The sequence below is a fragment of the Apodemus sylvaticus genome, chromosome 7 (genome assembly GCF_947179515.1).
Source record: "Apodemus sylvaticus chromosome 7, mApoSyl1.1, whole genome shotgun sequence".
In the NCBI taxonomy this organism is placed as follows: domain Eukaryota; kingdom Metazoa; phylum Chordata; class Mammalia; order Rodentia; family Muridae; genus Apodemus; species Apodemus sylvaticus.
In genome coordinates this window covers 74,108,049-74,123,682 of record NC_067478.1, presented here as the reverse complement: position 1 = coordinate 74,123,682, position 15,634 = coordinate 74,108,049, and the positions used below count along the sequence as shown (strand labels likewise).

Genomic DNA, 15,634 nt, shown 5'->3' with positions numbered 1-15,634 from the left:
GTTTTCACACGGATTTCAGAAGTTATCAACTGTCTTGTTAGCAATGTGTTAGAAACAAGGGTGAAGCTGAATTTACAATGGAGACCCCAGGAAGTAAGGGGTGACAGACTGTGGAATGCCTGCCCAGGAATGCTGTATGAGGTTAGTTCAGCCAGCCCTAGAGTACAGGCACAGTGCTACAGTCAGTGAGTCTGTAGGAGTGGGACTGTCTGAGCCCTTGGGATTTCATACACCGCCACTGTGTGTGCCAGAGGCCAGATGTCTGCCCTGGCCTGGCCTGGTTTCACTCTTGCTTTGATCTGATCCTTTCAACACATCTGTGCTCCTTTGTGGAACAGAAATGTTTACCTTGTGTCAATGTGTCCTGGGCATTTATAATCTTTTTACAGCTCCACTGAGTTTGACATGGACTATGGAACAATTCTGAAGCAGTTAAGACTTTGAGAACTCTTGCAAAAACAAAATATGAAATGCACATAAGCCTTTGGAAACCAGGCTACATTATGAGTAAGTGCCAAAGGCCAGTGGACCAAAGGTTTGGCCATCAGCTTGTTGGCGTTACTTGGAGGGGTGGAACCTTTTGGAAGAAAGGAGCTTGGTCATTGGGAGCGCGTCCTTCTCGGAAATATAGGAGCCCAATACAGGAGCCCAGCTTCTTCCCCATTCTTTTTGCTTCCAGGCTGCTTTGAGGTGAATGCCATTGATGAATCATATGCTCCTCACCATGGTGTATTGTCTCATCACAAGCCCAAAAGCCATGGGTGGCTGTGGACTGAAACCATGAGCCCAAGTACACATCTCCTCCTTTCAAGGTTATTATCTCAGGTGCTTAACAGTATGAGAGAACACTAATAAAGTCTAGTAGAATGTAAATTGCTGTTCACTATCTTAGCTTGTATATAAGCTCATCTCTTATGTCTCATCCTAATCACTGTTAAGGTATTGTAAGCCAACGCATTCCATAGAACACTCTTCCTTTTGACTTGCTGAAATATAATCCACAGTGAATTGCAATGGTCAGGTTTTATTTTTGCATAGAAGAAAACCTAGTGAGAATACGCAAATGGTCTCTGTGAACTGTCTCTAGGAGTAGTGGTTCAGATTCGGAAGTGTAATATGGGAAATTCAATTTGTTCAACTAGCTTCTCAAGCATAACCAATTTTGACAACGTCCTACATTCTGGGCGCCCTCACAGCCGAGGCACACAGGCTTGCTACTGACATTCTAGTGGGCGGGAACCGTCGTCTGCTGAGGTCCACAGAGCTCACATCCATCCCCAGCAAGACTCTGGAGCCCAAACCCTAGTGCTAAAATGGTGAAGCCCTGCTCTGACGGCTCAGCCTAGAGTCCAGATGGCTCCCTGCAGCTCCTGTGTGAACCTACCATGCAATACTGTTTGGGAAGTTATTAGATCATGAGGGCATGCCTGGACAAATGTACAAAAGATTCCAGAAAGTCTAGCCTTTTCAGCCACTTGGAGATATACTGGAAGGTATGTCTTATGAGGAAGACTCCTCCCCAGACAGTCTTGCTGGCACCTTGATTTCTAAGCTGCTAAGCTATGAGAAATAACTTAGTGTGTAGTTGTCCAGCTTGTGGGGGTCTTGTTGTTTTGAGACAGGGCCTCACTATGCAGCCCTGATTGGGCTGGAGCTCACTCTCTAGAGCAGGCTGGCCTGGAGTTCACAGAGATCGCACCTGCCTCTGACTGCTTCTTGAGTGCTGGGATTAAAGTCTTGTAGGGCTCTATGGGATGCTTTTCTGAATTAGCAACTTGAGCAGACTAGAGTAGTTTGCAAACAATGAGCGTGAGACCAGGTATAATTTCTCAGGGTATGGTATATGCGGTTAGCAGCAACACAGATACTGAAGTGGAAGCATGGCCTTTGGAAAGATACTAAAGAACGGAAGTTATGGGGTACTGCAGGAATATCTACAACTTCAACAAGTTTATGGGCCAAACCAATGAGTTCTATAGAGATCCTGAGCTAATGGGTTTAATATTTATGAACCGAAAAATTGTGTAGCTAGTTACGTTTCAATCACAGGGGTAGTGAAATGTTCTTTTATCCATAATAATTCTCCCACATTTCGTTTTTTACAAAAAAAGATGAATTGAAAATAACCCTTGAAATAGGAAACTCCAAGCCAGTGATCAGATAAAGTATGGTGCTATTGAGAAAGTACCCCTGCATGAGCACAGGGTAAGCCTTGGCGAACAGGTCACAGTTTATGTGTCATCTCTGGCCATCAAGGGTTGCAGAAATAATCCTGCTGTTCCTAAAATGCACACCAGGATGAACACCCAGAGAAAGATACGATCAATCACCATGGCAACATACTTCCAATCATCTTGAATCTGGAAAAAAAACAAACAAGAAAATTGGAACATGAAGAAGGGTCAATTTTTAGTATTAAATCTAGAGAAACCATTTGATTTAATATATAAGACATCTTTTGGGGCTGGAGAGATGGTTTAGTGGTTACGAGTGGTTAACTGTTCTTCCAAATGTCCTGAGTTCAAATCCCAGCAACCACATGGTTGCTCACAATCATCTGTAATGAGATCTGGCGCCCTCTTCTGGTTTTTCTGAAAACAACTACAGTGTACTTACTCTAATAAATTAAGAGAGTAAATTGAATGGTAGCATTCATCTCTCTGCTTCCTGACTATGGCTGCAGTGTGACCATCTGCCTCACTCCTGCCACCACGACTGCACGATGGACCATTTTCCCTAGACCAGAAAGCCCAAAGAAACCCTCTCTTAAGTTGCTTCTTATAATGGTCACATTATAAGATGGTCACATCAACAAGAAAAGTACTAATATATCTACCAACCTCAAATCTCATGTAGTGGAGAAACAGATGAAAAATATGTCCTATGTTAGCTCTGTTTCTAACAAGAACACATTTTTCTTTCAAGGCGAGGTCTGATCTTCATGTCTACACCGTTTAGGGCTCAAGTTGTTGATCACCAAATCACAGCCTCCTGAGAGCTATGATTACAAGTATGTACCGCCACTCAGAAATGTGTGTGTGTGTGTGTGTGTGTGTGTGTGTAAAATCTATTATTTTTTAAATTGAATTACAATTATTAAAGCTCATATACCTCTACAGGAGGATCTGGAGCCTTTGTTAGAATGATGACTTTAATCCAACATCATCTGACATTGTTTCAGAGTACTTGGTCATTGGTACTAATGCTTGTTTTATATTCTAATTTCCGTGTAACATCTGTTCCAAACGTGAAATAAGCACATCAGGCAAGCCTGACATTTTTCCTTGTCCCTGTTTCCCTTTAAACTGCCCACCTCACCAAATGACATCCTCAGTTGTATGGCCAGACAGGCTGAACAGCAGACATAATGGCTAACGGTACAGCCAAAGATGGAAGAAAGAGCAAAAATAATTGTATATAATGAGCTTCAATTTAGGCTTGAAACAGGAAGGAGAATCTATGGTAATTAAACTCCCAGACAATTCAGAAAGCAAAGAAACCACAATAGCTCTGAGAGAGCCCAGGAGTCAACTGATCTGAAGCAATGATCACATAATGAAGAAGCAGTGTGTAATTCTGTAATTGAATTAAGCACACTGAAATGGCCTGGGAGATGTGGTTTCTATTTCACCATTATAAGCCTGAGTAAATGTGTCCTTTCCATGACACCATAAAGTCACGGTTGTGATAAAGTCAGAATCCTAATTCCCTGTTTGACATACTCTATTTGAATTCCTAAGACTTGTCTATAAACACTTCCGGTCCACAACCTGAGTCTTACATATCTCTCCATAGGATAAATAACAATACCCCTGAGGCTCTAGGAAACAGCTTGTAGAAAAAAAGTGACAAACTTTAGTTTTAATCAAGCTCTGCCCCTCTAGCCTGAGCAAATTTCATCTCCCTCGGTCTCAATGTCCTCATCTGAAAAATGGGGATAAAGACAGCACAGTCTCTGGGTTGCTTCAGCCCACTCCTTGGTGATCAATACTTTTAATATTAATGTTGATCAATATCCCTGTATAAATCTGAGACAAGATACAATGCCACAGTCCTGGAATCCCACTACCGAGGAAGCTGAGACAGTATAATTGTGAGTCCAAGGCCAGCCTGGATTACAAGTGAGGTAACTAATATATCCAAGGGCATCTAACTGGTCGAAACACAGCTTCTGACTCAAAGCTAATCTCCCTCTCCCTCTCCCTCTCCCTCTCCCTCTCCCTCTCCCTCTCCCTCTCCCTCTCCCTCTCCCTCTCCCTCTCCCTCTCCCTCTCCCTCTCCCTCTCCCCCTGCCCTCTCCCCCTCCCCTCCTCCCCTCTCTTTGCGTGTAGATGTGTGTGTGGTTATCTGAGGAGGCCAAAGGAGGGTGCTGTATTCCTCAGAACTAGCGTTATGGGCATTGTGGGTCATCTGATGTGGGTGCTAGAAACCAAGTTTGTATCCTCCCCAAGAGCAGCAAGTCCCCTTAATTGCTGGGCAATCTCTCCTACCCCTAAGAGTCTAATTTTCTAACCTCTGCCCTTATGCATCCCTGCACAAGGAAGCCATAATAGAAACTGTATCTACCTCTTTGGCTACATTCTGTGCTTTCATATTTTCGGCAATATACTTCACACTTTGGATGGCTTCTTTGATTTCAGGTGACAGAGCAGAGAGGGACAACACAGCATCGACAGACTCAGAACTGGAGCTTCTTGTGAGGTTGGCATTGAAATTTGAGATTTTTACCCTCCGGTGGTGGCAGTAGCTGCAGGCCCCATCTTGGCAGGGGTAGCCTTCCTTGCAGCGTTTGGAGTCTGCACGGCTGAAGCAGTTCAGGTTTGAGAGCTCAGCCCCGGAGAAGGTCCTCGCCTTCGGAGCGTCTCCCTCGGCGCTGGTCGGCCTAGTCATAAACATGACCCTGGGGAGCAGGTTCAAGAACACGGCCTTGACCCAAGTGGGCATCGTGTGTGTGGTCGGAGTTCTGTAGTGCACATTGAGCACAAAGACTGTGATGACAATGGACAAGGTGACAAAAATCATAGTGAAGAGGAGGTACTCCCCGATCAGGGGGATGACCAGCGAGGTGGAAGGGATGGTCTCGGTGATCACTAGGAGAAAGACGGTCAGGGAGAGGAGCACGGAGATGCAGAGCGTCACCTTCTCCCCACAGTCGGAGGGCAGGTAGAAGACGAGCACGGTGAGGAAGGAGATGAGCAGGCAGGGGATGATGAGGTTGATGGTGTAGAAGAGCGGCAGGCGGCGGATGTACAGTGAGTACGTGATGTCTTGGTAGATCTCCTCACAGCAGTTGTACTTGATCTCATGTTTGTAGCCTGGGGCTTTAATGATGGCCCACTCGCCACTTTCCCAGTAGTCCTTAAGGTTCATTGAGGAGCCAATGAGGACCAGGTCGATCTTCGCCTTGTCATAGGACCAGGAGCCGAACTTCATGGTGCAGTTTTGGTAGTCGAAGGGGAAATAGGTCACATCGATTTTGCAAGAGCTCTTAAAGATGGCGGGAGGGATCCAGGTGACTTCTCCTGTGTACTTGAGGAGAGCTTTGGTCTTGTCATCCACTTGGAAATCCCCATCAGCGCTGTGAAGATACAGTGGGGCACACAACTCACGGTCATCACTCTATAGACACCCAGCCTGGCTTCCCATGCTGACACTGGGACGATAACAAGTGAGGATTTATAAAACAAGGGGATATGAGAGATCAAAGGGCTGTAAGAGGTCATTGTGCTAACTGCCCCATTCTCCAGTAGAGATACTGAGGTAGACCTCCCCCAGCAGTGCTCACCCACACTGGTTATTCACCCCCACCTCTCCTGGCACATGATTTGCCACACTTGTTAACGACACCCCAGGTTCTCCTAGTACATTCTGCCCTTCTCCTGGACTCCCCACCACACACCGCCATGCTGGTCATATCCCAGTACATTCCAGAGTGTACAATTTCCAGATTGATGTTATAGAGACTCCTAAGTACCCAAAATGAGCCCCACTGGGCTCCGAATTTGTATGAGATAAATGTTGTCCTGGAGATGGGCGTCTCAGCAGCCGTTGGGAATATTAGTAGGCGGGACCTTGTTAGCACCTCTATAGCCTGTCTCCACCAGGTGCTTATACATGTGTGAAAACCCACAGCAGACCTGGGAATGGTTCTATGGGCCAACCATAGGTGCTTATGCTGTGACACTCACCCTAGCAACGGAGCTCAATTTCTCCACCAGACCCCAGTTCTGCCACTGCCCCCCTTTCCTCCCAACACTGCTCTCCAATAAAAGACCATGTTTTCTGATTTCACTAAATATGTTCAAGTCAAACTCAGCCAGCAGGCCCTTTGCTTTCCTCTTTAGCTGTCTCCACTCCCCCTCCCCGCACCCCTCCCCCCGTTTCTATTTTTTTCTTTTGGCCGTGAGCACCTGCCTTTCTTTTTATATAGATGATGCCGTTTACTTAGAATCATCCTGTTAGTGTTTATAAACTGACTTCTGGATAGAAGAACTGATGACAAGTTCAGTTCTCTGTAGAGCTTGTATTCAGCATTCCATTTCAGTGGCCAAGAGAAGTCATCTGACAGAAAAGTCACTTGGTTCTCCAAGAGTTCTGCATGCTGAAGGATTTCTTCCTTTGTAGCTAGGGACATATGACTGTAACTCAGGCTAGACTCAAACTCACTATCCTTCCACCTTAACCTCCTGAATGCTGGGATTACAGGTGTGAAACACCAATGCCTGGTTCACTGAAGGCTCTTGACATCATGTCAGCCCCGTGGGTTTCTTTGCTTGCTGTAGTGAGAGTCATTCAGGGTTTTCATGTCCCTTTGGTTGTCATGTGAAAATGATTTATTTTGCTGTTGGAAAGCAGTATTCAGGTATAATTCATTCCTCCCTGCTGGTCTCTGTCCTTCCTGCCCACACTGCTTCCATTGAGCAGAACAGCTGTTACATGAGACAACTCAGTGCCTGAGCCCCTACCTCTTTCTTTGCCAACTTTCCAGTCTTCTTCATTCCTTTTTTCTTTTCTACCTTCCTTCCTTCCTTTCTTTTCTTCTTATTCTCCTCCTCTCTCCTTCCCCCTCTTTCTTTCCTTTCTCTTTCTTTCTTCTCTTTCTTTTCTTTCTTTCTTTCTTTCTTTCTTTCTTTCTTTCTTTCTTTCCTTTCTTTCTTTCTCCTCCTCTTCCTCCTTTCCTTCTTTCCCTCCTCCTCCTCCTCCTCCTCCTCCTCCTCCTCCTCCTCCTCCTCCTCCTCCTCCTCCTCCTCCTCCTTTGATACAGGGTTTCTTTGTGCAGACTCAGCTGTTCTGGAACTCATTCTGTAGTCTTGAACTTGCTCTGTAGACCAGGCTCACCTCAAACTCAGAGATCCTCCTGCCTCTGCCTCCTGGATGCTGGAATTAAAGGCAAGGGTTACTACTGCCTGCCCAATGACTCTCCACATCCTTAACCCTTCTACATTCTTAATCCCTAATGACTATGGAGGAAAGGAGCAGTAGGAGAGGACAGAGCTCTATAGGGTCTCCAAATGGGCTCTGCTTAGACTCCGTACAACACCCCGTCCCCAGAGCCCTATGAGAGCTGAACAGAACCTTGAAGACCCTACAGAATACAGGGGCCTCCTGAACAAGGTTACTTGGGATATCCAGGCTCAGCAAATGACAAGGAAATAATTAAGCTACCTTCAAAGCCCAGGGCCCAGCCCAGGAGTAGGCAAACTATGGCCACAAGCCTTCCCGTGCTGGCTAGTTTTATGTCAACTTGTCACAAACTAGACTCATCAGTGAGGAAGGAGTCTCACTGAGAGCATGTCTTCATGTGATTAGGCTGTAGGAAAGCCTGGAGGGCATCTTCTTAACTACTGATTCTGGAGGAGGGCCTAGCCCATTGTGGATGGGACCACCCCTAGGCTGATGGTCCATAGGAAAGCAGGCTGAGCAAGCCATGGGAAACAAGCCAGTAAGCAGCCCTCCTCTGGCTTCTGCGTCAGTCCTGCCTCTAGGTTCCTGTCCTGCATGAGTTCCTGTCCTCACTGCCTTTGATGATGAACTGTTGCAGTGGACTGTGAGTGATATAAACCCTTTCCTCTCCTAGTTGATTCTGGTCATGGTGTTCCATCACAGCAATAGTAACCACGACTGAGACACATCCCCTCCATACTCCCACCATCTTTCTCTTCTTCCATTTGTGTGTGTTTGTGTTGTGCAAACATGTGTATGTAAATTTGTGTGTATGTGGGCATGTATGTGGGGTGGCCATGTATGCAGTACATATAGAGTCTGAGAGCAATGTCAGGAATTATCCTTGATTGTTCTTTCAGCCTTATTCACTGAGGCAGGATCTCTCAGTCAAACCTAGAGCTTACCTGGAGTCGCTTAATCAAACCCAGAAAAGCATTAAGGTTTGTTGTGATGATACGGTGGCCTGGAGAGGCCTGTCTCTGCCTTCCAAGGCTGCCACACTCACCTGGCTCTTACGTGGGTTCTGGGAAATCCAAACTTTGGTCCTCAGGATTATGTGGGAAGTGCTTTAGTCACTGCTATCTTCCCAACCATGTATTCTCACAAGTTTCTAGTGGAACAAATGTTGACATTTGTTGTCTATTGAGTGGCTACTTTGAGCTACAAGGACAGAGTTGAATAGCTGTGACAGAAACTGCATCTACTCAAATTCTAATTTTCAAAAAATGTTAAGTTTTCTTAAATTATTATTATTATTTATATTTTATTTATTTATTTATTTATTTATTTATTTATTTATTTATTTATTTATTTATTTACTACCTGGTCTTTCCAGGGTAGCTGGATGCTTCTGTTCTAGCCCAATTATGTCATGTCACTGAAGAGAATACTGAAGGCCAAAGAACAGGGTTGATTTGCTCAAGGCCCATGGATCATCTGTGGGCAGAACCTGGGCTTTTCAAAACGTCAGTCCCCAAATGAAGCATCATCAAACTGTGTGTGTATTCAATGGACAAGTACCATAGAAAGGCACCAGCCCTGACCCGGCAGCTCATTCCTGTGGTCCTGGGGATCCTTCACTTGTTACAGCCACAGAAGCACCTGGTTGTTTCTGCCCACACCAGAAGGCCTGCTTGCTGTGCAGGTTGGGATTTAAGTCACAGAACACAAGGACCCAGCAGGAGTCTAAACTCTGGCACAGGGTTTGCCACATGGCGCCTTTGTATTTGTTGACCAAACAAGTGGCCAAAAACCTAAGTGAAATCTCTACTCATCACACATACGGAGGGAGTTCCAGAAATGGGTGGCAACAGAGACAAAGAAACAACAGCTGCAGGAAGGGTCTGAGCTGCTCGGCTGCTGGACCCTGCCAACCCTGGAGTTGGTCAAGATGAGCAAAGGCAGCGGAAGCGGGAGCAAAGGTCCTTACATCCAAGAGAAGATGGGAAGATTATGTGTGGAAATGGAGCAAGAATAGGAAGAAAATCACAACACCAGAGATTCATAAAAGCTGAACAATGGGGCGCCTACGATAGCAGGACAAGCCCGCTACCCACAAGCCCACTACCCACACCATTAGCGAGGATGCCCGTGTCCCATGAATGTCAGCATTTGAGGGCATAGGACCAGGGCATCATGAGACCCAGGGGCTAGGTAGGATTAGCTGATGAATGGGGGTAACCTAGGGAGGAGAAAACAGGGTCTTGAGGTCCAAAGAATGAATTCTAGGGTCATAAACATAGAAGAAATAGCCCCCCTCCCACCCCGTGAAGAAAAGGATTTGTGATGATACCCACTTACAATCCCAGCACTAGGACACTGCACCCCAAGAAATCACTACCATGAGAATACACATGGTGGTGCAGTGAAGTCAGTCAAGGCTGACTCAGCTTTGTAGAGATCTCAGAACTCTCACCACCCCACACCCCACGAAACTCTCTTTCAGACCCACTCAGAAAAAGTCATCTATGACAGGAAATGGGATGAACAGAGACTGATAAAAATCCTTTGGGTGACCACGCTAAAAAATAAGCAATTCACAAAGAAGATGTATAAAAATATAGAAAAACTTTAGAGAAGACACTAAAAACCAAAGAAAATGTTTTAACCGGGGGGAGCTGTGTGTTCAGCAGTTCCTCTGTGACTGTCCTGGTCTCTGGCTTGGGAGCCTGGGACAACCTATAAGTCTTGCTCAGCCCTGCATTTCTCCCACGAGTATTCTCTCTCGAACAGGGTGAGACAGACATCTCCTCCCATGCCCGCCTGCAGAGCTAGTGTCCAGTGCCGCATGTAAGCCCTTCTACCGTCCCAGATCCCCCCAGCCACACACTGGGGCTGCTCCAGCCTTATACCCAGCAGTGCAGTTAGTGAGGTCACTTCAGCCATCCTTGGCATGGTCTCCTGCCTCCCTGGACCTTCCCTGCTGTGCGTCCCCTCTTCCAAACCCCATGTGACCTTCAAGGCCCACTTCAATGCCATTTCCTTCCTACCACTTTCTCTGGTGACTTTTCCCTTCTTTCAGCCACACACGGAAGGAACCACTCAGCATCCTGCCGCTCTGTGGTACCCATCAGATAGTGGATGCCCAGTGCTTCAGGGTGACCAAGTAAGCAGATCCCTCTTGGGAAAGGCTGAAAAAAAGCCCAGACTGTAAGCACAGTGAGTGGCCGGAGGACCCAGAGCCCAGTCTACCAGACCAAAAGAGTACGGGACGGCCAGCTCCTTACTTGTTGTACAGCACGATGTCTGGTTTCCAGATCTTCTCTGCAGGGACACGCATGAACTCCACCCCTTGGTAGTCAGAGGGTTTCCATTTCAGCTTGTAGTCATTCCAGATCTGGCCAAAGAAGGGGAGGGGGGAGAAGACAGTGGAACGGCCAGCCAGGTTTTCTTTCTCCTGACAGACATTTCATTATGGCCACCATGATGACAGGCCACCCCTGCTTTGGGCCACTGAGCCGTTTCCCTGCTCCAGAAAATGTTGGCCCAAGGGAGCCAACATGGGGCAGCAGGACAGACAGCATGAGCTAAGTCTGCAGGTGGCCCCCCTGCTCTAGGAGTCAACAATCTTCATGACTAGGGGTCTAATCCTTATCAATCAAATGGGAGCCATTGATCACTGACTTCAAGCCGGGTGGTGGTGGCGCACACCTGTAATCCCAGCACTTAGAAGGCAGAGGCAGGAGAATTTCTGAGTTCAAGGCCAGCCTGGTCTACAGAATGAGTTCCAGGACAGCCAGGGCTACACAGAGAAACCCTGTCTTGGAAAAACAAAACAAAACAAAACAAAAACAAACAAACAAAAATCCTTGCCTTCAATCACATTAGCCAAGGTGTCAGCCTTCTGGATTTATACCAGGTCCATACATTATTAAGCTCCTATTTTTTTTTTTTTTACATACTTTGAACTCACTCACCAGCCAGGTGTAGAGGCATGAGGCTGAAGCAAGAGGGTTGTGAGTTCAAGGCCAGCTTAAGCTATATAGGGAGTCCCAGGCCATGAGCTATGAGACCCTGTCTCAAATAGGAAAAGGGGTTAGTCAGTGAATTCAGGGTTTCTTGCTTAAGTGTGAGGATCCCCAGCATCCACACAACGCTCCCACTTCATAACCTCAGGGAGGCAGGGATGGAACCCCTGCAGTAGGCTGGCTCCCTAGACCAGCAGAGCTGTTGAGCTCTAGGGTCAGTGAGACACTTTGCTTCAACAAGTGATGGAACGACTGAACATGGAAGACATCCTCAATCAATGTCTGACCTCCAAATTCATGCACTCACGTGTATGCACAGCCTCACACATTATGGCCACCATGATGACAGGCCACCCCTGTCATGCCTAGACACCCCCCCACACACACACACACCATGTGGGGGTAGAGATGTAGCTCACTTGGTAAGATGCTCATTTAACAGGCTCAGTCCCAACCCGCGCATAAGCCAGGCATGGGGCTGCACTCCTATAATCCGAGCTGTAGGGAGATGAAGGACCACGAGTTCTAGGTCATCCTCAGCCCCACGGTGAGCTCAAGGCTGGCGTGAAATACATGAGACACCCTCTCTCGTCTCAAAAAGCAGAATAGTGCTTTTTAACTAAAAGAGTTTTTCCTCCTTAGAATGGAGCCATGATCCCACAGGACCCTAAACGTGTTGAGCACAGACCACCAGAAGGGAGCAGGGTGGGGCTGTGGCTACAGAGGGACCACGGAGATGGGACACTTCCCTTATCTCGCCAGCCTCTTCAAACAAAGGCTTGTAGGAGCCGAGTGCTAGGCTGACTGAGCTGACAGATGGGGGCATCATTAAGCTGCGGAGTTAGGATGTCTCCCAAAAGATCTGGCCAGAGCCTCCCCGAGGAGGACATGAGGAACCAGGCTCAAAGCCTCCTCCTAAACAGAACACCAGTGTTCTGCTCCTGCCCTACCCACAATGCAACAGAATCCACCTCTGGCTTTGCAAGAGAAAGGAAGGTTGTTATTGAAAGTGTTACCAGAATTGGGGGGGTGGGGGGCGGTCAGGATTACAGTGTGTGTGGGGAGAGGGGGACAGGGTTGAGACGGGGCCTCATTGTGTGGTCCTGGCTGGCCTGGAACTCATTTTGTAGACCAAACTTGCTTTGTTTGTTTGGTTTTGGGTTGAGACTAAGGTCCCTCCACATAGCTCTAGCTTTCCTGGAACTTGAGATATATATATATATATCAGGCTGGCATTGTACTCATGACGATCTACCTCCCTCTGCCTTCTGAATGCAGGGATCAAAGGCTTGAGCCACCACACCCAGCTTACTCAGTTCTGTAGAGGGGCTATGGAGAGAATTCTCTCTCCAGGCTGTAGCTTATCTGTCTGTGATGTGGGTGATGTGGGGGGTCAGCCCTCAAGAGCAGTGAGGTGACCCTGCCCTGGGTCCAGGGGTAGTGTCCAGCCCAGGCTCCCCCATCCCCCCAGTAACAAATAAGGCGATCACCACCAGGGGCAGCAGTACACAGAGTCTGCGGTCTTACTTGCTTCAGCCACAGGTTGGTTTCCATGATCTGGTTTACTTCATCCTAGAAAGTGAGATGGAAGTTGACAGGTGCCTGATCAAAATAAGGCAGACGGCAGACAGACTCCCCTAGAACCCCAGGGGCACCTCATGTGACCCCAGCACTTACCACTTTCACCAGCTGAGACATGGACACCTCAAACTGGATGGTGACTGGATGGGACACGTTAGCCACTGGCCGGATGATCTCGTTGTAATCTTCGAACAGGTACTGGAACAGGCGGTGCTCAGCTTCTGAGGCGCTGACCACTGAAGGAGGCATCCCTGTTAGTCCCCGAGGAAATGCACCTCTCCCAGAGAGGGCAACCTACCCACAGACTCCCTTCTGCCAGGGTACTCTGCAAATGCGGGCTTCCAGGCTAGTAATGTTCCCTTAAAGTTACAGGCTGGCAAACTGAGGTCACGCGGATTTAGTGGTTTAGAAACCTGAGTTCTGAAGTTGGGTACATCAGGGGAAAATCCCCGCAAACCCAGGGAGGCTGTGTGAGCTCAGGCTAGTAGCTTAGACTCTCTGAACTTTCATTTCTTAACTATCAAAATTAAGAGTATGCGTGAACGCACCTCAAAGGTGGGCGTGACGTGCTTGAGTCACTGGCCTTTGGCAAGGGCTCGAGGACTGTAGCTTGGTGGGTTCTCCTCAGACATCTCGGTGTCTGTGGGTGTGTTCCTGCCATTTTCTCAACTTCTCTCCCCCTCTCCCTCTCTCTTAAATCTAAGTAAAGGCTTCCTTATTTTCTTTAATTTTTTTCATTGCATTTAGGGAGGAGGGTGCATGCCGTGGCATGTGGTGGGGGGGGGGCTCAGAGGGTAACTCAGTTCTCTCTTCTACATTGGGGTCCTGGGACTCTAACTCAAGTCATCGGGCTGGGTGGCAAATGCCTTTCCCAGGAAAACCAAATACTGGTTTTTTGTTTGTTTGTTTTTTATTTTTTGGTTTTTGTTTTTCTTAATAAAACTCTAACCTTTACATAACCACCTAACCTTGCTTTCTAAAAGGAAGAAAAGAGCTATTAGCGGCTCAAACCTTTATTGTTACACCAAGGAAGGTTGTGGTACTCCTGCTGCCCAAGTGGAAAGATGACTCACCCTGGGGTGGAGCCACTCGGGGTCCCCCAGGCCAGGAGCCCTGTTTTCCACCGTGTCAGAGACGGCAGCCCCTTCATCCTCTCCAGGTTCTGCAGGGGATTGATTCCCAGTAATCAAGGGAATTAGGAGCCAAGGTTCCTGGCAGGGCTGTCTTCGCATCCTCACCCCAGCCCTCACCTCTGGTCCCTGGGCATCCTTTGTTTACACACGCACCCCAACGAAACAAGACATCTTGACTCAAGCAGTCTGCTTTCGGTAGTGGCGTCAGTCTAGGGACAGTCTTGGGGCGGGGTGTAACTTATTTTCTTCAGGCTGTGATTTAGATTTAGGCAGGACCCATGCAGTGGAGCAGACCGATGATGCACAGCCACAATGCCTGTGTCGTCCCCCCTCCCTCGCCCCCGCCCCCACCCCCGCCCCTGCGTGCTCTGACTGCCTTCAGGGGACATCATAGCTGCCTTTCTGCTTCACCCGCCAGCCATCCTGAGTCTCTGGAAGGGCTTCCTCCTAATAGGCTCCCCCTAGAGCCTCTACAATGGCCTGGGAGGAGCGATCACGTCGAAGGTCTCTAAGCAACGTGATCATTTTGCACAGAGACCCGATGACCAGAACCAGAGGCTTGATCCAGCCCCAGCTCCAAAACGACTCGGTGGCTTAAGACAAATATTTAGCCTTCTTTAGCCACATGCTTTCCCATGGTCTATAAAACCAAGCGGTGGGCATGAGGCAGATGCTGGAAGTGGGGCTGCAGGGACCCGGACCCAAACCTCTATTTCCCGATCAGAATCGGAGGGCCAGTTCTGGGCTAGCCTCGAGCCTCAGCTAATTGGCAGGTTTGGGAACAAAGGAGTAGCCAAGGGACTCGGCGTGGTAGGGACTGGGATGCGCGTGCACAGGCAGAACGGTGGGACCACGCTGAGATCCAAGGCAAGTGGGTGCCTAGACTTCTAAGGCGCTGGTGGCCAAAGCCGCTCGGGAAACCGAGCTCTGGGCTGCAGCCTCGCACAGGCGACCCACCCGCCGCCCGATGGCCACCGCCCGCAGCCAGCCTGGGCTCCGGACCCGACCGCTCCCCGCTCGTACCTGGCAGAAGCAGCAGCACCCGCATTAGCGTGGACAGCGGCGGCGGGAGGAGCACAGGACCCATGTCTGAAGACCACATGGACGCTGCAGGAGCCACTCTGGTGCTGACCACCGAAGCACAGATATGCGGGGACCGCGGGCTTCCTCCGGGCTTCGCGTAGCCGAGCTGCGGCTCACTTGCGCGCCCGAATGCACTAACCCCAGGCAGCCAAGCGCTGCAAGCAGTCGCAGGGCGGGGAAGCTAGGAGGCCAAAGAAGGAGCTGCGCCCGTCGTGGGAGGGGCGTCGGGCCACGGTCTCCTGCGTCGATGCCTCGCCCAGAGCGAGCGAGCGAGCGAGCGCGCTGGAGTCTGGAAACCTCTAGGCTTCAGATCAGACGGGATCTGGCATTGTCACCATGGCAGGGAAAAAGGGTCAAATTTCTGGTCGGGGCTTTCTGGCAGGTGGACCATCGCTTGTGCCTGCTCTAGCGCAACTCAGAAGGGGA

General features: G+C 48.7%; 1 protein-coding gene across 1 annotated transcript; it reads right to left on the bottom strand.

Annotated features, from left to right (window-relative positions):
* Nucleotides 1-2,231: 2,231 nt before the first annotated feature.
* Nucleotides 2,232-15,212, bottom strand: Chrna3 (cholinergic receptor nicotinic alpha 3 subunit). The gene is made up of 6 exons (XM_052188299.1): nucleotides 15,149-15,212; nucleotides 13,089-13,228; nucleotides 12,939-12,983; nucleotides 10,671-10,780; nucleotides 4,567-5,578; nucleotides 2,232-2,360 (listed from the first exon to the last, which is right to left on the bottom strand). The coding sequence occupies exons 1-6, from the start codon at nucleotides 15,210-15,212 to the stop codon at nucleotides 2,232-2,234; spliced, it is 1,500 nt and encodes a 499-aa protein (XP_052044259.1).
* Nucleotides 15,213-15,634: the final 422 nt, after the last annotated feature.